At 33.3% G+C, this 27,230-nt stretch overlaps 1 protein-coding gene and 1 long non-coding RNA gene across 4 annotated transcripts in view; one reads left to right on the plus strand and one right to left on the minus strand.

Moving 5' to 3' along the window:
- The first annotated feature begins 1,208 nt into the window (after positions 1-1,208).
- LOC118350585 (uncharacterized) lies at positions 1,209-26,801 on the plus strand. The gene is made up of 3 exons (XR_007408770.1): positions 1,209-1,341; positions 4,844-5,037; positions 25,498-26,801. It is a non-coding gene; the product is annotated as an uncharacterized LOC118350585 (long non-coding RNA).
- The window catches only part of SCN7A (sodium voltage-gated channel alpha subunit 7), an 83,565-nt gene continuing 58,343 nt past the window's right edge, over positions 2,009-27,230 (minus strand). For all 3 annotated transcript variants that reach the window (XM_025460047.3, XM_025460048.3, XM_025460049.3), the window contains exons 15-25: positions 24,733-25,170; positions 21,552-21,657; positions 19,783-19,937; positions 17,338-17,511; positions 15,016-15,123; positions 12,222-12,500; positions 11,408-11,461; positions 10,333-10,470; positions 8,560-8,664; positions 7,746-8,016; positions 2,009-5,069 (exon numbers count right to left, since the gene is read on the minus strand). In XM_025460047.3, the coding sequence (XP_025315832.3) occupies positions 4,003-5,069; positions 7,746-8,016; positions 8,560-8,664; positions 10,333-10,470; positions 11,408-11,461; positions 12,222-12,500; positions 15,016-15,123; positions 17,338-17,511; positions 19,783-19,937; positions 21,552-21,657; positions 24,733-25,170 (2,895 nt within the window). In that variant the 3' untranslated portion in view covers positions 2,009-4,002. The remainder of the gene's footprint in view (positions 5,070-7,745; positions 8,017-8,559; positions 8,665-10,332; positions 10,471-11,407; positions 11,462-12,221; positions 12,501-15,015; positions 15,124-17,337; positions 17,512-19,782; positions 19,938-21,551; positions 21,658-24,732; positions 25,171-27,230) is intronic.

Genomic DNA, 27,230 nt, shown 5'->3' on the forward strand with positions numbered 1-27,230 from the left:
TTTGGGGGGTTTGGGAATGATAAAAATTGTTTTCATATAAATAGTAATTGCTTCTCACTTTACATTATTTCAGCTTATAAAAGGTTTTATAGGCACACTCTAATTTTGGATAGCAGGGGAAACCTATATGTTCTATTAGTTTTTTTCCTTCTGGAAAACCCTGACTACTACCTTTTTAAGGATAAAGACGACCTTATTTATCTCCAAATTGTTGTGTCTAATACCTAGGAAGTGTTCGATAAAATCTTATGAAAGCAAACATGGGAGAGAGAAAAGAAGGGAAGAAGGATGATGAGATTTTACATGATTGGGAACTGTGAACTCATGCATCATTTTAAGAAGTTACTCTCATGTGATGTAGATTTAGAATCGAGGACTAGGGTGCTGTGCCACCTGGATGGTTAATAAACTAACAAGTTGGAATTGAGAGAATCCTTTGAGCTCATATCTGCTTTTGAAGTCGATGAAGATAAGAGGTTCACTTACTCATGAGGAGATGAGTAAGTGTCTGACCCTGACAATGTTAGGTTCTCTAAGATAAAAGATGAAAGTCCTCACCTGGAGAGTGAAGGCTCAGTCATTCACTGGAGCTCATTACTGACTGTTAGAATTGAGAATATGGACCTGGAATCTCTGGGAAGAACCGTAAGGGAGGAAGAGCTCAAGAACCAAAGGACAAAATAAAGCATATCTGGGAAGGGATCACGGTGTTTAGAGTAATTCTGCTCTAATTTGCCAACCAATCTCTTCAGTAGACATTTTATTCCATCTTTGATTTCTCTTTCTTTTTATTGTCTACCCCGAAGAATTAAAAGCTCAGATCCTTAGGTATCATCTCTGTATGGATTCCTTTTCTTAAAAATGTTTCTGTGTTGATCATAGTTACCTTCTTCTCTAACTGATAAAATCTTTCTTTTACTTCCAGGGCCTGCTTTACTAACTTCATCTATAATTTTCAATGCAGAACCCATCATTCTTTCCAAAATACATATTGCAATTTATATTAATAGTATAAAAATATAGTTATGTTTTCCCTTAGTAGTCAGCAAGTTCTCTAGTCTCAAATTTATCTTTGTGTGCCTATCTGTCTGTCTGTACGTATGTATGAATATCGATCCAGGCTTTGGGTTTACCTCTAGTATCTAGCATACAATAAATACTGAATGAAAAAATTCCTATAGCTTTATTTCTTGTGTCTTTCCTTTATCCAAGGATTGTCTCTAAACAAATTTTAAAATTCCGTCCACCAAATGAGAGATTGAGAGAGAGAAAGAGGGAGAGACCTTATCTCTCCACAACAACTTAATTCACCTTAAATTTCTTCTCTTCCTCTGCCTCTAGGTAGGTCATTTATTACTTGACAGTTATTTTACATAGTGGTTAAATATTAAGGCTCTTCAACTAGACCTGGTTTGGAGTTCTGGCCTTGTCTCTTACAAGTTCTGTGCCACATAGGAGCTCTCATTACCCTTCTAAGTCTATTCTAAGTCTATAAAATGAAAATTATCATTGCTCCATGAGTTGTTGTAAATGCTGAGTTCATGCATGATAAATACTCAGCACAAAGCTGGGCATGTTAACAGTCTGCTCAATAAGTGGTAGCTTATTTCCAATAACTTTAGAACCATTTTAAGGTGCATTCATTATATTTACTAAAGAAGCAGAAAGAAAATTTTTAAAGATGCAGACTTTAAAATTGTAGCACACCCATCAATTTATTTCAGCATTATCCTCCATAAAGAAAATTCTAATTGATACTGAGATATATCTAATAAACTTATAATTTTAATAGGAGGAGTGTTTTGCAAATTTTGTCAATGTGTAAGGGTCTCTGTTAAGCTTCCTAACACTTATTTTACAGAATTTTTGTGAATTCAAAGGAAGCACAAGTTTTGCCAGTTTTGAATTTTGAACCTGAATGAATAAACTTTAATGTAAGGCTCACTGGAAAAAGTTCTTATACAAAGTAGACAACCTGACTTATCAAAGAAAAAAACCCAAAGCTTACTGTGGTTAACAGGTTGTATTTATTATTTTCTATACTTTCTAAAAAGTAGAATATATTGTAAGATTTTGTTAAAAATAATTCTTTACACAGTTTTTGGAAGGTTAGTGACCAACATAGTTTACAAGTTAAATATGATTTCAAACGAAAATCAGTTAATGGTCTTGAATTTACAGAAGCAAGTTAAGATTCAATTTAAATATCTAAAGCAGTTTCTACATTAAAGCATTTCCAAGAAATAGAAAACTAAGAAATTTAGATAAAGCACCAACTGTCACCATGTCAACAAATTAACACTAGTTCCTCGCTGGTTCCCATCACATGATGAAGAACAGAAGGAGTAAGGGAAGGAACACTTAAAGAAACAGAACCCTGAAATTACATTTACTTAAGGGTTCCCCCAAAGGCATCTTGGTCAAGTTAATACATTTCTGAGGAGCAGAAATAGATTATAATAGTTAAGGCTCAAGATCATGCATTCATAATAAAATACAATTACTGACATTTAAGTGATATTGAATGTCATACAACTTATTTAAAGTTTATCATTTATGTCAGCAGTATACATATTTTCTTTCTGAATACTTTCAGATTTTCTAGGCACATTGAAATCAATCTTTATACAAAGGGAACAAATACCAGTATCTCGTACTAAATGGATGCAAGTGGCTGCATTTTTGTGATTATGTTAAAAAACAACTATTTGTGCCTATCTTAAAGATAAGTTCAATAGTGACAATTAATACTTAGGATTTTCAAGTTTTTCAAACATAAAACATTTTATAGAGTGTGCATGTGATGAGATAAGAAGAGTGAAAACAAACTTAAAAAGATAAATGAGAAAGTGAAAACTGATTTGTATACACTAATGTTGCACACCATCAACAAACTTACACTTTGATCTTCTATTCAGAGTCTTCACAGTTTCAGTGGTCATGTTCTTTCTCTAAGTTATAGAGAACAATAAAGTACAGTGAAAAGTATTTCAAAGTGGCCACAGTTACCCAACCAAGGATCTAGACTCTGTGAAAATCTCTAGACTTAATAGTAACCCTTGACTCTTCTAATTCATATTATGAGCTTCATTTGCCAGATCTTACTACTCAATGTTACATTATGGATAAATGGCAAAAATATATCAGCCTTATGATAATATAATACATGAATCTAATAGTTTCTATATTATATCATTTTAGTAAATGAATACTTTAAAAAAAGTGAAAATGAGAAAAAAAATGAGGAAAATGTAGGCCATAACTATGATTCCTTTTTGCTTCTTATTCTTTGAATCCATTCTGTTGAAGGGCTAGAGCTTAGGTAGAACTAGCCAGAGATGAAAAACCAGGAATCCAAAAACAAACATTATTAATCCCCAGTACCAAAAATAAAAGAAGACAGAAACACAAACCAAGGTTCCAGTCAACCAAACCTGGTTTGGATCAGCCCAAGAGTATCTGTGGTTGACCTCAAAGGAACTTTCTAAGAACTGCCCTTTTTTCTTCCCCCAGTCTGCAAGTTTATGACTTAATGGCCTGTAGCATTGTATTTTTCTAACACTTTCCCTTCCTTAAGAAAGTACTTATTGTACTTGCTTATTTGTAATTAAGTCCTATTAATGGTGACTTGAATCCCATAAAGTAGACATAAACTATACAAGGAAGCTCCTTTTGCTACTAATCTCTCTATCACCTCCCTGATCCTCTAGAAGAAAGAAGTACACACCATGTAAGTCAGATAGAGAAAATAAGCACTGGATTATCAAATGGCAATATTAAGCCATTTTAACTCACAGAAGTGATTTCAAGGGGTTGTCTTGGCTAGACTGAATATACAAAGGTAAAAAATAAACTTGACATGAAGTCTTGTGAACACAAGTTTAACTGCCATGGGTGGTAAACAATTGATTAGTAAGTAAAATCTTTACTTTTCTCATCTTCATTTTTATTTCTGATTCAAACTTCCAACATTTTTAGAACGTGAAAAGGTGGTAAGTGGGATTAGATTTGGCTTTGAATAGTTGACTTTTCCTCAGCTTTGTCAAAATAGGCATTTTCTGTGTTAGCCTGAACTTCCTTGTCTTCATCTATCATATGGATATCTGATGTATTTTTGTCATTTTGCCTTAAGCGGTAACTTTTATAAGCACGTTGAATTATGGTTGCTGAGACTGCCTCTTGTTTTCGTTTCAGAGTAGTTGTAATTGGCTCATATGTGATCTTAAAGGGGTTGGCTAACACAAACCCTGATTCCATCTCTGAAATAATTTTCTCCATCTTCACATCTTTACCCATAACTCGCTTTGTTAAAGCAAGTAAAATGTCAAGGCAATGAATTCTGTCCCCGGCAGCCATGGGAAGATCCATGGCAACAAGCTGGCCCTTATTTGGTTTTGCCATAAAAAGAGGAGGGTCAAGAGCGGCTGCAAAATCGGAAAGCATGCTTGAGTCTATATACTGGGTCTTATCAGGATCAAACTGCTCCCATACCTGAAAGAATTTCCTAAAATCATCTTCACTTAATGTCTTGGCTTTTTTTTTAGAAGCAATATTTAAAAATTCCATGACAACAACAATGTACATGTTTACTATGATCAGCCATGATATGATGATGTAACTGACAAAATAAATAATCCCAACAGAGGGGTTACCACAATCTCCTCTAACCTGAGTCCCAGGGTTAATTTTATCAGGATCACAGTCAGACCATTTACTGTTGAAAATTGCATTGAGCATCCCATCCCAGCCAGCAAATATTGTAACTTGGAAAAGACAGAGCATACTGCTGCCAAAGGTTTCAAAGTTGGACACATCATTAATTCCAGCTTCCTTTTTAACATAGGCAAAATTGTACATTCCAAAGATTGCGTAGATGAACATGACCAGGAAGATGAGAAGACTGATGTTCAACAATGCTGGGAGAGACAATATCAAAGGAAGTAGCAGATCATGGAACACCTTTGGTCCTTTCCCAGGACGCAGGATGTGGATAATCCGTGACATTCGTATCAATTCCACGATGGAAGGAGACACAAGGTAGTATCCTACCATCATAGGCAGAAATAGTTCTTGGTGTGAGAGAAGATAAAACAGGCAATAAAATTATTTAAATATGACTGTATTTAGAAGAATATAAATTTATTTAATTTATTTCTATTATTATTTCATTTTTTTCTATATGCTAAGATCATTTTATAAATCCTTCTCATATAATAGAACATAATCAAAGTGCGGATTAGCCAAATATCAATTGTTGCAATTTTCAGGGCACCTAGCAAAATTTGGAGGAGAATTATTTATACCATTATCTTAAGAGTACTATAGGTGAAGTATTTCTGAATTCACAGATGCTATGACTTTATAATTTAGAATAGTAGTCACATTTTTTTTCTGATTATAGTTGGAAGAAGAAATTTAGTTCAATCCAGCCTTTATTGTATATCTAATAAAGGTGTCATGCAAATATGCAAAGATGAATGACCTGACTTTTGTCCTCAAAGACCTTATACTCTAGAAAGTAGAGGTAGATATTTAAAGTAATTATAATGTAAGGCAGAAAGACCTCCTAGTTGATAAACGTAACTATAAAAATGTCTGGCATTCAGTGATTCACAGACTGTAACTTAATTTATTTCATAAATAGAATTTGGGCCCTTGGCAGCTTTAAGTTGAATTCAATATATGAGTCCTGGCCTAGAACATTTTTTTGTAGAAGTGTGGGTGGATGAGGGAACCATGGGAGTGAGAGCTATAACTATGAAACAAAGTGAAATTACAATTACCCTAAAAGCAGAGGGCATATTTTCTGGAAGTACTGGAGAGAGTGAGGTTCATTTTTAATTGAGAGGGTGGGTAGGGGAGAACTCCATGAAGCTTCTAAATGAGATGGTATGTTTGTTGAATCTGGAAGGATCATGTCTCCATTTCCATTCAGCTTGGTCATTGTCAATGATGACACTCTGACATTCTATCTTGTCTCTACCTTCCACGTTGTTTGTGAGTCTTCTGCTCTGACTTAAATTTTTATTTCTCCTTACAATCTTCCAAATTCATCCATTATGCCAGAAGTATCCCCATATAATTGTAGACAATTTTTCTACATCCTCATCACTAGATTTTCTTCACCTCTTTTCTTATCTAAAATTTGACTTTATCTTGAGGACACTATTACCCTTGGAACATTCTCAAGTGCAGAGAGCTCTTTCTTCCCACTCCAGATTTCTTGGGGTAGAAAAATTGAATAACCAAACATCTTCCATCTTTTCCAATGTGATTTCCAGACACTTTAAGTCAATTTCATAAAGAAAAAAAAAAGAATTTTCTGTCCTGACACATTGTGGATCATGCCACTGAACTGCACTATTGCATACCATTTCTTGGCTATATGATCTATTCATTTCTCCTTATACACACTCATTGGAGAATTAATGCTTGGCTCACTCTCACGCTTTCCACCCCAACATCACCATCAACAGCGCATTGAAAGGCCAGTCTCTTGTTCTTTGACTTTCTTACCTGTAATAATCTCTATAATTTTACTTCAGTCATATGCAGCTATGGCCACATTCTGAACCCAGGATTCTTCACCATCTGAGACTTCTTCAAATTTAAAAACAGCTTTCTCTCTGACTGTGATTTGCTCTCCTTCTGAAACCTCTGATTCAGTAACTCTCACTTTAACCCCAAAGGGCTCTTCACTTCCATAGTCCTCTATTTTTCCCCCTATCAGCCCCTTCCTGCCTTTTGTATTTTTCTTTCAAGTTTCTTGTGCTTGTATTATCAATAGTTGTTGAACTGCTTCTACTACCAAATGAATAGGCTGAAGTTTCTGGAAGCACAACTGGGCAGACAGTTTATCTATATTTTCACTACTGACTATATAGAATAGTGCTTAACATAATAAACATTTAAATATTGTTTCTCATGGACCTTACTTTCTAGTATGTGTCTTATGGGGAGGCAGACAATGAACAAACTTTTCTGGGCCTGAAAGATTTTTATCCTAGATTTTTTATTAGTCCTTCCCCTTATCCAATGCATCTTGATTTAGATTTTGCTTCATCCATGGAGTTTTCTCTAATCTCTACTTACTGTTAGGTGCCCTTCACTCTCTTGTGCCACCATAACACCCTGTGCTTCTTCCCTTACCACAACCTTAATAGCACATTAAATATGTATTTAATCATCAGTATCCCTTACTAGATTGTAAATTAAGTGCATACAGGGACTTATTCCTACCTTGTTTACTATTGGATTCTTTGCATATAGTATAATATCTATTCACAAAGGGGATAATAAAATATATTTGTTCAATAAAACTGAGGTCCCCAGAATAAGAGAAAACTGGTGACAAATTTATTAAAGCCTAACACTCTAGAGTTGTGAAAGTTGTTAATAGTTTTAGAGATTAGAGAAAAAAGAATAGGGACCTTGAAAGGTTATATCATGCTAAGACCTAAAGCTCCTTCTAGAGTCATCCTAGAGAAATACTGTATGTGATATACTGAAGGGGTGACCTCTGAAGTAAAGTCTATGTATTAATTCAACAAGTATTTTTGAATACCTAATAACTGTCAGGCATGTGTACACATATGAATGAAAAAATATAAGCACTCCTGTTGGAATAAGAAGGATATCTTCTCTGTTTTGCCTATTAAGAGACTATATTTCAGGACACATTTAGTGTAAGAACTTGCCTGAATTGGTATTACTACAAAAGAAAATCTGACTAAACAAAATCTTACCTGTAACAGAGAAAATGACCACCATAAAATCAAAAATATTCCATCCAATAGTGAAATAGCTACATTGGAAAGCGATGAGCTTCAGTACACATTCTCCAGCGTACAGAATAATAAGAACTAAATTAATCCAGCAGAGAGCAGCGTCCATTTTTTGACTTTGTTCGTCACTTTGTATCATAATGGTTATGGCTTGGAAACAGATAAGAACCATAATGATAGCATTAAAAATGTCATTTGTTACCAAGTCAAAGATGAATCCTTGGCACTTATTCTGTGGATGAAGAAAAAGATATAATAGCCTTATTAAGAGGTTCTATTCCCACACATATTCTCTGTACATTTATAATTTCCCTTCTAGCATAAACAGGAAAATAAGTGAGGGCCTAAGTTTTCACCAAAATATAATTATAGTGTATATAGTCAAACAAACAAAAGATCATCAAAGCTTTGTTAAGGAACATATTTTTAAATTTTGTCAAAAGCATTTGTGAAGCATTTTAAAAACACATTTTCATTTTTTAAAAAGATTATTTTTATTTATTTATTTATTTATTCATGAGAGACACACACAAAGAGAGAAAGAGAGAGAGAGAGAGGGAGTGAGGCAGAGACACAAGCAGACAGAGAAGCAGGCTCCATCCAGGGAGCCGGACATGGGACTAGATCCTGGGACTCCCAGGATCATGCCCTTGGCCAAAGGCAGACATTCAACCCCTGAGCCATCCAGGCATCCCAACACATTTTCATTTTTAAAAGAGAATACACAAAAGAAACTCTTCTCGAAGTTAAAAATGAAATCTAGATGTTTTCTTACTCCTGGGCGACGTAATGTTTTTTGAGAGTCCTCACACAACAGCCTCCTCAGTGCATGGGATTGTTTCTTCTGTTTGACTGTTATAAAGATATTGGAGCCTCCCTGGTAAAGAAATGAAAGAAGATATTAAAATCACATTGAATCTAAATTTCACCTTACATCAAATCATTACTGATTTGATCTTTTATAAAGGGCATAAAGGCAATGAACTGAATCATGCCTAACCACATCTAACCTTCTGCACACAAATCCACACTAAGTACATGTAAAGTATATGGTAATGGCTAGCAACAATTATCTTTTGGTGCACTTTCTTGTAGTCAATTCTTGTCTAACTTTTCAGTCTACCAAGGCCTACCTCATGTTAAACAGAGACAGAGAAGAAACAGGAATAAACGGAAAGGTTTACTAGGAAAAATTTAATCCAAAAGGTAAAGGTAGGGCAGCCCAGGTAGCTCAGCAATTTAGTGCCGCCTTCAGCCCAGGGCCTGATCCTAGAGACCCGGAATCGAGTCCCACATCGGGCTCCCTGCATGGAGCCTGCTTCTCCCTCTGCCTGTGTATCTGCCTCTCTGCCTCTCTCTCTCTGTCTCTAAAAAAAAAAAAAACAAAAAAAACCTAAGGGTCAAATTAGTTTGTACCTTCTAATAAGCAGGAAAAATAGAATTGGCTATTATATGTTTTTATAAGTTCACATATTCTTAATTTTCCAAATAATACTTATGGGAAGATATTTTTATACACTTATGCCAACAGGGCCTTGTGCTTACTTCTTCATAGCACCTTCTAGAGCTTATTTATCTCTGTGTCCCTAGTGCTAATTTCAGTGTCTTATATAAAAATATATCAAGTGAATAAGAGGTAAACAGTTAATGTATTAATCTAGAAATTAGGAATTATTACTGCCTAAGTCAGGATTTAGTCACTTAATTTTGACAAGAGTCACCAATTTCAAGTCCAGAAGCAAATCCTAGGATGTTATCCCATTAGGTTGAAGAAGATGAAGCATACTATCAAGTGCATATTTGCTCACTGTTCTCCTAATCCCATTTGACTAGCAGAGGCTGAGAGTAGTTTGTTTACCAGACTGTACATGGCTGAAGATAGAATTTAAAAACTAGACTATTGTTTTCTTTGATTCTTTAGAAGGCTCTCCTGAACCTCTAAAAAGTAGGTCTCTGTGGTTAAAATAAGCAGACTTCAATGACTTTTGAGGCCTTTACATTTGTAGAAGCCCTGAAGGAAGTCTTTGTGCAGAGATGCCACCAAACGTGTTGTTTGTTCTGTCTCTGAATCATCTCTTACTCGTTCCAAGTACTCCTGTTTAGACTGTATATTTAGGATTTAGGATTTTCTCTACTTCTAGCTGAAAAAGCTACTGAGCTGACAGAGATGTCTATGGTGAGTCTGAAGGCTTTGAACATATCAGAGAGTAAAAAGTATAGCTTATTTTTCTTGAACTTCACATATTTGTGCAGATGTACCACAATATACTTGTCAGTATGATATTTTTTACAAACATATATATATATATATAAACTTGTAACTTTTAACTTTAAGCTTGTCCATTTATATTTGAATATAGAAAACAATGTAAAGATGATAATTTTATCAGTATTTCTCAATATGCAGGAATATCAACCTGTTTTTTTAGGTAAGTACCAAATACAAATGGTATTAACCTGATCCCAAACCAATTATTTGAAGCAGGGCATTTTTATAAATGTGCTTGATTTTCTTAGGCATTAGTGGACAAAAAATATTTGTACTTATCTTTATCTTATGCTTGTTGAAATTAGCAATAATAACACCGATCAGCATACTCAAAGGAAGAAATAATCCAACAATAACAAAGTTGATAAAGTAACAATACATGTAGATGTTGTCTTCAAAATTAGGCTGCCTATTTACCTAAAAGTTAAGTTAAAAAATAAGAAAAATAAAGTAGGGCATTGCAGATTTTAGGGCAGTGAAAATATTCTCTATGATACTGTAATGATAGTTATATGTCATTACACATTTGTCCAAACCCATAAAATGTACAACACCAAGTGAACCCTAAAGTAAACTATGGACTTTGGGTGGTTATGATTTGTTAATGTAGGTTCATCCTTGGTAAAAATGTACCATTCTGGGAGGTGGTGTTGATAATAGGCTATGCATGTGTGGAGACAGTGGGTATATGGGAAATATCTAAATGTCCCTCCAATTTTGTTGTAGACCTAAAACTGCTCCAAAAAGTAAAATCTTTAAAAATAAAAGAGTGAAAAAATAAGCAAAATATTGATATACCAATCTTTTAAAACATAAGATTTATAAAACATAAGACTTATAAAACATAATAGTTATAAAACCTAAGATTTATAAAACAATTTATAAAACAATTGTTTATAAAACAATTTATAAAACAATAAGATTTATAAAACAATATAGCAAAATATTGATATACCAATTTTTTAAAACATAAGATTTATAAAACAATTTTTCCTTTTTACAACAGGAAAAACCAACAATTCTACCTGAGGTAATGTTTCCTCTTTGTTCTTTGGTGAAGCAATATCATTGCTTTGCTTATTTAGATTTCAAACTTTACTCCATTAGTTTAATCATTGCTATGAAGTCTGATAATCCTTCAAATGAGCCTACTGGGCTTCAACCACTGTACATAATCCTGGAAGGATTTAATTTTCTGTGAAATACTCAATCTGAAATGTATTCAATTTCTGTCTAGAATAAGCATTTACTTTTATCATGTTATTGATTCTCTTATTGTTGGTACCCTTTTTGGAACTGCAAAAATAACCTTGCCAATACCTTAAAAATGGCTCTAAGATGATATTGTACTTACACCAATAGAATCAACTGCTGAATTCATAATAGTGATCCATCCATTAAACGTTGCCTGTAAAAATGGCATGTATTTAATTCTTATGGAAATCTTAAGCTTCATGGCAAATAAAATATAAAACTCAAATTGTTATTAATAGTGTAAAGCATGATTAGTAAGGCTGACCTCATTTCAATATACCATGTAATTGAGACCTTTATCATTTCCATTACTGCATTTATAATGTCTATTAGCAACTATTTAAAACCACTTAATTGTGGTAGCTTAATTGTAGCTGATAAAAATATTGTAAAATAGTATAAATAGAAAGGGGGGTAGGTAGATAAATGGTAAATATATACATGCTACCCAAGTGTCACTGTTACTTGTATCTACTATATATGTACTTGTGTATGGGGAAAGAAAGACAAGATAAATGATTCATCTCCTCATTTCCGTTAGATGTTGGGTGACTGAGGAGCCATAGCACTAAGTAGAAACAAAACAGTAGTGCCCTGAACTGGACCAAAAATTGTGACTCTATTACCTTACCAATGATGGTAGAAATAGGTTTCCAGTACCTGTCATCTCCCCCATCAGACCTATCTTCATCACCCTTCCCACTCCCAGTAGAGCAGGGTCTGTGTTTCACTTTTGTCTTCCCAAATAAGCCTAGTGCAGCATGTCCCATAACATGTATCTACTAAACTAATAATTGCTAAAATATGTTATAATAACCAACTCTAGCAATCATCCACATTTTGTCCTTTATGTTCACCTATAATATGAATGAATGTATATAAACACTGACAAAACAAATCAGAAGTGAACTTACTACTTGAAGGAGTGAAAGGAAACCATTTCCAACATTATCGAAATTCAGTTTTGCATTCTCCCATGGCATGGATTCATTAAACACAAGGCTTTCACACTGACTCTTATTCATGACTTCAGCTATAGGAAACCTTTCTCCACTCGTTGGGTCAATGCATTCATAGAATGTGCCAGCAAATAAATGTACTCCTAAGATGCTAAAAGCCAGCCAGATCATAAAGCAGACCAGAAACACATTCAAAGTAGGTAAGGTTGTTTTTATCAAAGCTCTCACAACCACCTGGCATATGAAAAACAAACAGGTAAACTTTAGGTAAGAAATGTAAAATCACTTTAATTGAATTGGAAATGTTAAATGTAATGTCATATAGAAATAACCAAAAAAAAAAAAAACATCACTAAAGATTTACTTGCCACATGCCGGTATTTGAACAACCTAACTAATACATTTCAATTAAAAATATACATTAATATCCAGATATTCTCAAATTTTTCATACTAAAATAATCACTAAAAGGCAACAGAGTTGATTAGATAAATAATTATTTCACTGATTTAACATGTTTACCAATTTCCTGTATTGTGCCAGAAATGGGCAAGACAACTGAACCTGTGTGAATATATGTGTACATATTACCTAGAAAGTATATAAAATGAGAAAGAAGCAGGGCTACATCTAAGTCTTGATGATTCTAATTTTGGGGAGGACAAGCATACAAAGCAGACACTGAAGTGGTAGGGGAAATTAGAGGAAGACCAAGAAATCGTAGATCAATGAAGTCTTGGCAAGAGGCTATTTCAAGAAACACTGAACGAGCAGGGGTTGCCTGCAAGATCACAAACCTCCTCACTCTATCACTCTACATCACTGGTGAACCACTCCAGAGCAGTAAGTGTGGGAAATAAATCTACCACCTCAACCTGAATAACTATAATAGTCTAGAATCACTGTCTCCATAGAACTCCCTTCTCTCTTGAATACTATAATCGGAATTGAATTCTTATCACTCCATTATAGCTATTACGGCAAATGTAAACCAGTTCTTACAGCCAATAGAAATTTTCACTCTTTGCATTTCTTTATCTTTCCCTTAGCATCTATACTTTTGACCCCTTTCTCCCAATTTCATTTCTTTCTTTTTTTGTGAGGCACCATCGATTCTCTTTTCTACCACTCTATCCTTCCCTTCCCTCAGCCACTACTGGGTGCATACTTTTCTTGCTGTACTTTCTTGCTGATATTTATTCCCTAGTTTTCTGGCTTTGAATAAATATTTTAACTTTTAATTTGGTTTCAGTAACACCTCATTTTATTTCTAAAACTAAGTCACAGGGATCCCTGGGTGGCGCAGCGGTTTGGCGCCTGCCTTTGGCCCAGGGCGCGATCCTGGAGACCCGGGATCGAATCCCACGTTGGGCTCCCGGTGCATGGAGCCTGCTTCTCCCTCTGCCTGTGTCTCTCCCTCTCTCTCTCTCTCTCTCTCTCTCTCTCTCTCTCTCTCTGTTACTATCATAAATAAATAAAAATTTAAAAAAAAATTAAAAAAACAAAACTAAGTCACAGATCCTTTGTTGGCACTTTAGATATTTTGAGAGGCCCACTGATGCCTCTAATAAAAAAAAAAAATGCTATTCTCATCCGAAATACACTCAATGTAAGAAAAAAGCAGTGGGATAGAGTTGACACAAATATTTTAGTAGTCAGAGCACCCAAGACCTGGAACTTATTAAATCTATAAAGCATTAATTTTGTAATCACGTGGCTCCTTATATATTCAATGATATATTTTCAGAAATCATTCAACTACAGAACTTCCAGAGGTAGAAATGAAGGCTAAGATCTGAATCTGCAATAGAACAGAACAGAGAATCCAGAAATAAACCCATGCTTATATAGTCAATTAATCTATGACAAAGGAGGCAAGAATATACAGTGTAAAAAGACAATCTCTTCAATAATGGTGCTAGGAAAAATAAGCAACCACATGCAGCTGGACTCTTTCTTATACAATTAAACACAGATAATTTTCTTATTGGATTCTACCTATATTGACTACATGAAATTCTGTAATATTAATCAAATAGATAGGTTAATGTTAAATAATCTATGTAAATGAAAAATGCAAGAAAACATTGATGTGTTATTATGAAATGAAGGTAAAATTGGGCTTTTTCTGTCATTTCTTCACATAGCTGATCACCATATATTACATAATTATACTCTGTGTGGTGGGTCATAAATTCTGTTTTCTCTATTAGCTCGAGCCATAAGGGGTGGGTTTCCATTATGGGCCCAAAAGATTGAATGTTAGTTGTTTTATGTGGCTCAACCTATTAGTTTCCCTCACATTGATAAGAGATTTTAACACATTGGTGAGGGAGAGATGACAAGAATTCATAATTTGTGATATATGACTTTAAAAAACTAATTTATTTTAAAATTCAAACTTTTATTCAGTATAATTACTTAGTGTGTACAATATTCCTATAATTTTAAACATCTAGGTGATGATATGGGCTAGAATGGTTTCACTTTTTGAAACTTTACATTCTCTCCCAACTACTAGAGTTTTTTTTTCTTATTTTATGCTTTTTCATATCTTATGAGCAATAAAGACCTAAAATCTTAAGCATAACTAACATACCTTTCTTCTATATTTTAAAATAGTAGAACATAAGGTTCTTGCATTGGTATTATTAAAGATGCAAATGTGAAAACTGCAAAAATTTAATTTGTAGAAGTTTAGTAATCCTAAATTAAAATCTACAGATTGGTTTAGAAACTTTTTTCTTACCTTCATTCTTTCAAATTGAGATAGAACTCTGAGTGCCCGAAGGAATTTAATGGAAATAAGTGGTTTTAATTCCTCCCGAGATTTGCCTATTAAGCTGAGACAAAACACCTAAATATGTTTAAGGGAAAAAAGAATGAATTGGGTTTAATTTTAAATTAAATAAAACAATCTGCAAAATAAACTTTGCATTTATCATAGAAAAGATAAGTTAAACCTTACCAAGAAATATACAAAAGATTTAATATATATTTCCATATATCTTATCAATCACTTACAGAAATGGATGAGGAAATAACTTCAAATAAGATAAAATAAAAATATTTTGCAGCAGAAGGAATATATGTTATTGAAGTAAACAAAAATTTGTATATTTGTCATACTTTATGATCAAGGAATTTTTTATCCATTTTTTAGTTTGAAATTAGATTAAGAGTCAGTTTCATGATTATTTGTAATATAGTAACAGTATGCTATGTATTCATAAAAGCAAAATTTGGAATATATTACATACAAATTCATATTAAATATGGTTAATAGAATAAGATTTCAGAGAAGAGGCATCAAGGAGGATATGGATATTTTTAAGTCCAAGTACAAATTACAAAAATGTATACAAAGATACTAAGGTGATTTTTTTAAAGTAAGCATATGCATAAAATCAATCAGGGCTGGGGTGCCTGGGTGGCTCAGCTGATTAAGCGTGCAGCTCCTGCTTTTAGCTCAGGTTATGATCTTGGGGTCATGAGGTTGAGCCCCCTGTTGGGCTCCACGCTCAGTGCAGAGTCTGCATGGGATTCTCCTTCCCTCTCCCTCTGCTCTTCCATCTGCTCTCTTTCTTTCTCCCTCTAAAACCAATCAATTAATCTATCTATCTTTTAAAAATATCATTCAGGGTTGATAATTGTTAATGGAGATTGAATAAGATGGTAGAGTTATGATGAACTTTTATAGCATCTTTATATTTTCTGTATTTTCAAGGCAGCATAAATGAAAAAAATTGTTCTTTTCTATGCTATACTAACAGATGGTCTTAAAGTGAGCTTTAAAGTAGTCATATGATTTATGTAAGCATGGAGGCATGTGGACACCTAAAAATAATGACTAGCAAACAGGAAGACGGGTTGATGGTATGGTGTGATTTTGTTGGCATAGAAGGTTAATTTGCAATAATTTATTTAGAAGTCAGAGATCAGAACTGTAAGTCATTTTATTTATACAGTGAGAAGCTTCAAATCATTGCTTGTAGAATAGGAGTCATTTGTTCATTCAACAAAAATTGCTGAGTACCAATTATGATACATGAATTGTTCTAGGCATTGGAGATAAGACAAGAACCATATTAGGAAAATGATTCTTCCATAAAGGAGCTAAGCTTTCAGTGGGGGAAGACAAGCAATCACAATGAATAAACAATGAATATCAATTAATATATAATACTAATGGTACTATGGAGATGAAGAAAGCAGAGAAAGTAATGGTTGCAGATTTAAATATAGTAATGCAGATAGACATCTAACTTCAGCATTTTTTTTTTTTTGAGCAGAGCAGACATGAATGAAGTGAGCCAGCCAAAGTTCCAGGTGAGAGGAAAAATAAGTGCAAAGTCACTAAGATGGAACTCATCTTAGCATACCCGAGAAACTTCAGGAACGTCAGTGATGGTGGAGCAGTCTGTAGACTGGGATGGGGTAAATGGAGAGTAGTAGGAGATAAGACTGGATCATGTAGAGACTTGTAGGTTTTGATTGCAGAGAATGTAGCTTTATACTCTAAGTGAAATGAGGTGTTTATTGGAGGGTTTCAAGAAGAAAAGAGACTTGAGCTGACTTCTTTTTTACAACACTAAAATGCATGTGGTTGCTATGTGGAAAACAGAATGAAGGCGTGCAGTGATGGAAGCAGGGGTTGCAGTTTGAAATCTGTTGCAGTGATCCAAATGACAGTTTTTGGTAGCTTGGATCAGTGTGATGATGGTGAAGGTTATGGTAAGTAGTCTAATTTTGAATATATGTTTTAAAAATCAAGCCAACAGAATTTAAATATTTTAGGATACTGATGTGCAATAAGCCTATTCTGTTAGTAGCAGATTCATAGGTGATTGTTAGAATAATCCAAGAATGAATGTTGAACTTCAAAAATATTAGGATGAAAAGAAAAGGACAAGTGTTAGCATTATAAATGAAGATATAGGGGATTTTGGTAACTGAAAATGTATAGACAGAGGAAGAAGGAAGATATAAGTAAATGGAAGAGTTAAGTGAGAATCACAGTAAAGAAGAAAATCAAATAATGAACTTTAAAATTTTTCTTTAAAATACGTACAATAACAACCATGAAGTCTAGTTTATACCAGCCATTAGTGAAATAGGCTTTAAAACCATACGCCATCCACTTTAGAAGCATTTCCAGAATGAAGATGTAAGTGAAGATCATGTCAGCATATTCTAATAAGATTTTAATAGTCTTTCTCTGATCGATATATATATCTTCAAAAGCCTGTGGGTAAAAAAAATTAAGGATTAGTGTACATGTTATTTCTAATAAATCTTTGGCATAGAGATGAATGAAATGTCCTCCCTAGTAAGCAGATGGTGAGCAAAGTCATAGGCTGTTGTTTCAAGGGCTGTTTCACTTTGTTTGGATTTATTCACATAATCCCTAAGTATCAGTTTCTGATCCCATGCCTGTAGCAGACATCAACTAGTTCTAGAACTTCTTATACAGACTAGTTTGGCACCACAGTGATCCATAAAGCTTCTCTCAAATCAGTTAATCACACTTAACATAAGAGGTGCAACTTTTACTGACATCTGACTGGTTATTAGCTCTAATTCCATGTAGCCAACTCACAGATATATGCCAGTTGCTAGTAGAGAAGCAGAGATTTTTTTAAAAATGTGTCTTCAGATATCTACACTGCTGTTACAAGAAAAATCACAAAGTTTGCTCTGCTGCAGAAATAATCAGGTAAACCAATGGAAACACATAAATATGAAATAAAACTATAATCATTTCTCCAAAGCCCCTCAGATTTAATTGATCAACTTTAATTTTACCAAGGAGGATGCAAAGCCTGACAATGTCATTTAAAGCAACTTTTTTATTTTAGCACTGAAAAAAAGGCAATAAAATACCAATAATGTCAGGCATACTTTTATTAAAGTATATTCAAGTTCAAAAAGCAAACAAGGATTAAAATTATAGTATGCAAATAATGGTATGATTCTTCTAAGTCTAATGTTAAATAAAAGTAAATATAACATGACAGCAGAGTTACTGACTTTTAATTGAACCAATTATGGAGTAAAGGTGTCTATGTAAGCAAATCATAAATATAACCTAAAATGATTATAAAGAACTTTATTACAATGTATTTACTTATTGCATAGCATATAATGTAAGATAATATAAAAAGATATACAAAAGTCTTTAAAAACATTTAAAAATGGGCAAAACTAAAATATAGTACTCGAAGTCCACATACCAGCTACCCAGGTGGACTGGGGAAGTAATTGTTAGGTGTCAGAGTATGTGGTTCTGGAGTCCTGGTAATGTTCTATTCCTCAAGCTAAGTGACAGTTACACAGATACATTCACTTTGTAAAAATTCTTTAAGCCTATATACTTAGAATTTCAATGGTTTTCATTATGTATGCTAAATGTCAATATAAAGTTTACTTTAAAAAATGTATACAGTATAAAGTTGGTTCCCAGCTGTGACTCCATTTTCTCTGCTCCATGCATCTCACAATTAACTATTTTTTTGTGTATCTTTCTCTGATCTTCTTCAATGAAACCCAATAAAATAATTTATAGTCTATTTTTCTTTTTTTCCTATGTAAAATGTAATATGTCTCATTCAATATTAAATAAATAAAACAATTTCAAAATATACGAATGACAGTGGGAAATATGAATGTTAATAGATATCTAATAGATACTTTTATTCCAGATCATTATTTTTCTACTTATTACCATATCTTGCAATATCAGCATACATACAGCTTTTATAACTTTTAAAAGATACATTTATTTATTTTAGAGAGAAAGGGAGAGAACAGCGGTAGGGGCAGAGGGAGAGAGAGAATTCTAAAGCAGGCTCCCTGTTGAGGGTAGAGCCCAACCTGGGGCTGGATCCCAGGACCCTAAGATCATGACCTGAGTGGAAACCAAGAGGTGGTGGCTTAGCCAACTAAGTTACCCAGGCACTCCAGCTTTTATATTTTTAAAATAGCTGCACAGTATCCCATTGGGTGATTGTACCATAGCATATTTAAACCGTCACCTATTATAAACTGTTTTTGCTCTTCAATCTTTTTCTATTACAATGAACTGTTCAGTGAATAACGTTTAAATGCATTTAATACATGCTCAGATCTGTAGGATAATTTCCCAGAATTAGGGTTATTGGGCCAATGGATAAATACATTTTTTGTTCAAAGGTCGTTAAAAGTATATACAGCACTTTTCTTTCCTGATTGAATTGGTACCAAAGTACTAGCACAGTATGTGCATATTATTAAACTTTGTCTCATACAGAAAACTTTATTAAAATAAGAATTTGGTATCTAACATTCATTTTTCCCACTGTTATTCATATATTTCAAAATTATTTTATTTATTTAATATTGAAAGAGGCTAATACAGATTTTAAGACTGTAATATATGTCTTCCAAAAGTAAAATCACAAAATATGAACTTGGCATGATGACTTCAAATAACAGACTTCAGACACATTTTTTTCCCATAAAAGTATCATATACTTACCAGAGCACCTGTGCTGAGCAGAGTGACAAGGCCAATGAAACACTTAAAACAACTGTTTTCCACTATCTTGCAGCAGGTTTTCCTTATGTTCTGCCAAATTTTTCCTTTCCGGGATACTCTACTAAATTGGCCAGGTGAAGATCTTTGTCTATAACCTGTCAAGAATGAAACTGCTAAGAAGAAAAATCTTGAACAGTCATGAAAAAGTAGACATCTCAAACTTTCTACCATATGCTTTAGCAATTAGTTATTTACAGAATCTAATACAGGTGCTCTCTGACTTATAAAAATTTGATTTTTTTACCCCTGTTTCTGTGGACCACACAGTCACTGAGAAAGACAAGAAAAACTTAACTTGTGAGTTTGAGAATAGTAGGAGGAAAGAAATTGTAAAAGGGAAAGATGACTTAGAACATCCCCTAGCCTTGTGGGACAGAGGGACAGAGTGTAAGAAGAATAGAATTTATTCCCCACCCTTAAAAAAAAAATGCACACACACATGCAACACCTTCTATATATCACATTTTGGTATGATGCTTTAGAATTCATTCTCTGAAAATTTACAAAGCATTCTCATTTAAGCACATAGATGCTTATGAAATGTTGAGAAGTATAATATTAATTAAGTCAATTAAATTGATGTCAGGTCTTAGGTGGCATGAGAATGGTGATTCTGGGGAGCTCCTCTGGATTGTAGAGCACTTTGTGGGTAGAATTCATGTGCATGGATTGAACTCTACCTTCCGGTTAAGAGAGTTAGCATAAAAAATAAAAAACCCTGAGACTTGAGAAGACAGTGCGTAACAGGTGAGAAAATGAAGAAACAGAAGTGGGTGGAGTTTAAAGCCAATGCATTTTACTTTTTAACTTTACCTACTGTCAATTTATATATCTTTGGTCAAAAAAATATAGGAAATGTTTCCTCCTTTGTCTTGAATCATACAAATCCTAGAAGTTGAGCTACTGAGAGCAGGTTCTTTTTTTTTTTTTTTTAAACTTTTTTTTAAACTTTTTTAAAAATAATTTTATTTTTTTTGAGAGCAGGTTCTTATACTAAATACAGGAATTTGAGCATTTAGCGGTTAACATTCTGATTTCCAGTGATTTCAAATGTCCAGAACCCATAATTATTTGTTCATCTTGCTAGGACTAATTTGAATTATAAGTCATCAAGAGATGTATGTTATATATCTAGTGACTTAATCAACTGACTGAAGTCCTATACATTTCTTAATATTGATGTAATCACCATTACTTATTTTGTTTTCCTATGAAAGATATAAGATTTTTCATCTGAGTATTTTGAATATTGACTGTATTCCATGAAGCATAAAAATACACACACACATGCACACATGCATGCACATACACTTATTTAATCTTTTTACCAATCCTGTGAGTTAAGTTTTATTATTATCCTCAGTTTACATTTTAGGAAATGAGCCTAAGATAGGCTAAATAAAAGCCAGTAAATGGTGACTTGGGATTTGAATTCAGCCTATCTGACTCCAGAGCCAATGCTCTTAACTATTGTATTAAACTTCCTAGGAAATAGGCCCTCTCCCTCTTTTCCACATGTTGACTTTTTTATTGACATTCCCTATAAATTTTATCAGGATTGATATGAGCATGTGTGCATATATTTGTTTGTGTGTTCCTTAGCCAAATTAGTAAACTCTAAAATTAGAATATATCCAATAGTATTTGATAAACTAAGAAATTTAGTTGAATTCCAATATAATGACCAAAGGAACTTATTTTTTTCTTACCGTTTTTAAGATGCTTTGGCTTCTCATGTTCATAAACCATTTCTTCTTCTTCAGAGATAGCAATATCAACTGTACTGCATTCAGATGAGCTAGATTGCTTCACCTTCTGAAAAGTAAAGTCCCACCAAAAAAAGCTGTGATTAAAGCTTCTTACTGGAGTTCAAGTTTATTTCATTTTCAGGAATAAGAAAAATTGTGTACCGAAAGACTTTTATCAGGTTTAAAGACTATTTAGGCTAATTTCATGATTGACATTAAAATGCATACATATCTCTGTGATTTGAAGTTTTAAAAAATTAAAGGTTAATTTAAACTAAAATAATTTTGAGATTAAAATTAGCATTTAGTTCATAATGCTGTTCTCCTGAAAGATGTATAGGATACCATATCTCCAGTATCCAAAAGGATTTGAGTTTCAAAGCTCTCTTGAAGTTATTCACAAGGTTTCCACATATGCCATTTCAGCTAGATAAGTAGTATCAGAATAAATTACCCCTTGATGCTAAAGATGGGTAGACAAGAGTGCACTTAGTTTGTATTGTGAAATCCAGTCCAGACATTCTTGTATATACCATCATAGGACAGGACTGATGTGAGGTTATCCTGAAGTGAAATGAAGAAATGGCACAAGGAATAAAGATCAGGACTAGACCTGGCAAAATGGTACCAGCCTTATGGAGAGAGGCTATTTACAGGGACTGACATTCTTTCTCACTCGGTACTTGACTGAAGTTCAAGACCGAATAGGATAAGGTCTATCCTTATATCCTTATAAAGTAGCCATGACTTTGCATATGTGGTAATAATACATGTGACATGCACGGCTTTTACTTGAAATTATTTTCTCACAATGCTTTATTTTACTTTATCTTAAAATCAATATACAGCATGTCATCCTTTAAAATGACCAAGATCCTAAAGTTAATAACATAGGAGATTATTTTCTAATTAAAAATAAGATAAATATATTAAAACATCTGGGGAAGAACAGTCTTATTTTTAAAAAATTAAGGAAAGATCTAAATAAGTATATCAAAAGGAAAATTATAAATATTTTGTCCTACCTATTGGTCTTATCCACAAAAAGTGTCAAGGAAATATAAATGGGAGGCTTTGTTTGCCTTAGACCTTACATGGTCAATTGTCAGTAAGACATTTGGTACTCAAAAAATATATATCCATTAGGGTATTACTCTTAAACAAATTGCTTTTATTATTTCAATTCCTCATATTTTCTTTATTTCCGATGAAATAAAGGTATAGCAATGTATGGGTTTGAGAGTAAACAATACATAAATGAATGTTATATAATGCTTCGGCATTCAATAATTAAAAATTATACACCTTATATTTATGTTATTTTAGAATTTTTAAATAAACTATTTGATGCGATTTTTCCAAACCCCTTTTAGTATGTTATTCTAAATATATATATAAATCAATTGGGATTCAAAATTATAAATAATTTTATTAGAAGACTATTTAATGGCATGATGAAGTGACCATGCTACATATGAAAAACATAAAATTCATTGTAAAGTTTGATGTTATTTTTTTAAAAATTTCTATAGTCACATTGCAACTAAAAAATGGCTGAAAGTTTTAATAACAAAGAAAAAGAAGAATATATCTCAGAATTATCAGATAAGATATACCTTTATATTCTTTGGTTTTTGGGAGATTAGCATCCTAAAGTACTCATGAGTTGCATAATCTTTAAAGTGTCTAAATTAAATATGTAACTAAATATACAGATAAGTGACTGATCAATCAACAAGACCACATAATTATAAAGCATAAATTACATTTTCTGAAACCTTACCATTTACAATTATACTTAAGTGTCATCTTTCCTATATATTCTCAAATCCCAGACTTTCTAATGAGATTGGCAAGAAGTTTCCCAGAGCATCTCAACATGATGTGCTTTGATAAATAGCAATTTTACCCGGAATAAGATGGTAGTCAAAGTTGTAAGTGAAGATATGGAAGTGTATCTGGAGAAGAGTATTCCCTGTTTTTTTTAGAAATGGTATTAATTAAAAAAAAGAAAGAAAGAAATGGTATTAATTAAAGGAAAATAGACCTAAAAATATTGGGCATGCTAAGGAGTGAAAGTGTTTCTCTAACACAAAGATAGATATTTTCACTAGGAGCTGGAAGGATTCTGGATAATTGCAATTCAACTCCTATTAGGCCAACTTGAGAAGTTATTACAGAGCAGCTGCCAAGCTGGAAGAGGTCTGAGAAACAAGATGGTGCCAAAGACTTTTTCAGGGATGTGGAAAGAGACATTCTTTTCTCCTTCCCAGTTCCTGTGAGTAATCTGAGATGGTTTCCTACTGAGGTACAAAGCAAGAAGCTTGCTAAGCAGATGTGATCTCTGTAGATGTAACTTTATATTAAATTATACCTCCTACTAAGACAACATAATGCTTGCAAATGAAGAAGATAAGATTGATTCCAGTAGGGTGTACATTTTAGAAGGTAAGTTAGCAGCAATATCTCTACTTCCTTGAATGTGTTGAATTTTTTGTTGCTGGGTTTTTTGTTTTGTTTTCATTTTGCTTTGTTCAAGAGTTGATAAATCTACACACTGTTCACAATGGTAGCGTTTGCTTTATTCTTTTAACCTAACTCAATTATATATGTTATAGTAAATGTTGCAGAAATAAAGTGACAAGAATCCTAGAATTTTAGCAAGTAAGAAAGTATTTTAGCCCTCCTATAGTCTAGTTTCTCATTTCCAAGATGATTATGCCCAGAGTTTAATGATTTCTCTGATAATACACAAAGAAATGTCAATTTCTTTGAAAATTTAGATTTCTCCAATCTGCTTTTCATCACCCCATATTGCCTGCTTATTAATTTACCAAATTTTGTAATTATATTAACCTAATTTTACAAAGTGTTTACTATAGACTGGGCATTGTTCTATGCACCATTGAACTACTTTTCTCAGTCCCATCTTCCCTAAGAAATAGATTCAGTTCTATCTGCATTTATAGACAAGGAAACTGAAGCTTAGAAAGGTTAATTAACTTGATTAGGAGCATGAAATCCGGAGCAAGGAGTGCTATAGCTAGGATTGAATGGGTCCTCTCAACTTTACCACTAATTCACTTTCTTACCAACAATGCATAAATCAACAATAAGCAATCAGAATATTCAAACATCTTACCTCTTTGCTGCTCCCATCACCTGACTTGCTTTGAATCTCCTTATTATCCAGATTTTCTATATCAGATTCTCCTGAAGCAATTGGCACAGTTTCTGAGACACTAGGACTGGGGATAAGTGATTGACTCTCATTTTCACTCAGTGTGTTTTTCTCTGTGCCACTGCTTTTTTCCTTATCCTTGAGGAATTCTTGGGTGTTGCTTAATTCAGAAAGGGTATGGTCAGAAATATTCTCTTTAACATATACATCATTTACATTGTCCATTGTCTCCTTTGAAACATTTTGGTTTTTGCATAATATTTTAGAAAGCACATAGTTTATTCCTTTCTGAATCTTTGCCACTGCACGTTGGAGATTTTTTGCTTCATCGTCCTCTTCAGTTGTTGCAGCCTTGTATGAACTAAATGAGCTCACCAATGCCAGAAACAGGTAAATTATCTAAATGAGGAAGTAAATGAGGTTGATTTTATCTTACTTTTTGTTTCCTTCTAAACAATAAAACATCTTTTAAAAAAACTGACCTGAGATTTGAAAACAGGATACAAACTACAAGGCTATTTAGGCTAGCCAGTTCTTACAAAGGGTCAGGTGCTATGCTAAGAGTTTGTACAGCTAGAACTCCCTTAGGATCACAACATTCTCTGATGTATCATTTATTTCTCTTTTATAGATGAAAAAGGCAAGGCTTACAGGTCTCAAATATCAAAGGTCATATAGATTAGACTCAAATCTTATTCCAAAGCTTGTTTTCCTTTGTCGAGCCAGGCTACATCTTCCAAGATGAAGAAACAGATTGTTACTTCAGGTGGCTGACTTCACTTCAGCATTATCCCAGGAAGACATACAATGACATCTTCATGGGTTCTGCAAACCCACAAGGAATATAATGAGGAGAGTGCTATTCCTGGTTCTGAAGCATGCATCTAAATTTCCTTGGGACATGCTAGCACAAGGACTGGGCAGGTTAATTGATTCTCTGTGGTAATAAATTTTGTTAAATAAGAAAGAGATGAGTGATGGAAGAATCATTCCTAATACTTGTAAGTTATTTGAATTCAAGGAGGGTGTATATTTTGACCTTTACTATCACTAAGAGATATGATCAAACCATGTTTAGTTTCCAGAGAATCATACTTTTATCTTGTTTGTAATTGTAGGATATAAATAATATTTTTGGACTTTAGAGCTGGAGATTCATATTGGTAATTCTTTTAGACTTAAAATAATAATTTGAGCATCTTGCTTGTTATGGAAGTTTTTCTGCCTCTCTTTGGATATCTGAACTTTTAATGATTTAGTTTCCTTTATGTTTTATACATTGCTTTTAATGAACCAAGTTCAAATGACATGAATTGTGTTTAAGAATATATTAAGAATAATGTTAAGAATAGATTTCTTATATCTTAGATACACATATCCTACACACAATACCTGCAGATTTACATATACAATAAAAATGTTAAAAAGCTGAAATGAAATTCTAAATGATAGAACTGAAATTTGAACCCATGGATCTGAACTGTTTTTCTTGGATCTGAACTCTGTTTTTATCTACAGCTCAATGCTACATGTAAGTATTTAAAAGTCAATTAAATACTTGCTTTTGTATATGACAATGTTTTAAGATTTCCACTTAAGACTGAATCACTGTTGGAATCTTGTTGGGAGAATAAGATAAAGTTAAATCTAAAAACTGGGAAATATCTTCTTTTTATATCAATGCTGAGATTAAGTGTGAAATTGCAATGCTGTAATGCAATGAGTTGGAAGTACAGGGGGGAAAGATCTACAGCCTTACAGATTCTCTCCTTGCATTTTTTCCCTTATTTACTCTAGTGTTATTATCATGATGTTCCACACATGGGTGACTGTTGAGGGGAATAAAGTTTAAAAGATTCAGCAAGCCGAGTAATATAATTGTCAATCAATTGGAAATGGAGGTTCACGTAAATCCATTTTTACCTCTAATCTGTCTGCCTATTGACATCAAGTTTCTGATAATCAGGAATAAGAAAAATAAGACACAGAGTAGAGTTCTAAAATAAAGAAACAGAAGTACAATTATATAATTGCCTCAGCATTTTTGCTTCCTTGCTTTCTGTGTGTGTGTGTGTGTGTGTGTGTGTGTGTGTGTGTGTGTGTGTTATTTACATCAATAGCCATCAACCATGATCCCTCCTTTTCGGAATAGAAACTTATATTTCATTTGCAAAATCACCCTTATCTCATTAGTAGTCATATGAGTTGAAATGATGCCAACTCCAGCTCCAGGACAGGGTTCTGAGTAGTTTAATGTAATACATGTTAATATATCACATGTTAATATATTCTACACTTTGCACAATAAATAATAAGTGTATTCCACACCCTGTGCAAAAGAGATTGGTTTACAAATAGACATGTGACTCAGAGCTAATATGAGAGATCTGCTGTGACTTCTAGGAAAGAAACAGGAATTTCTCTTCTATTAGACTTGACATGATATGAACACAAGAAGC

The sequence above is a fragment of the Canis lupus genome, chromosome 36 (assembly GCF_003254725.2).
Source record: "Canis lupus dingo isolate Sandy chromosome 36, ASM325472v2, whole genome shotgun sequence".
Lineage (NCBI taxonomy): Eukaryota > Metazoa > Chordata > Mammalia > Carnivora > Canidae > Canis > Canis lupus.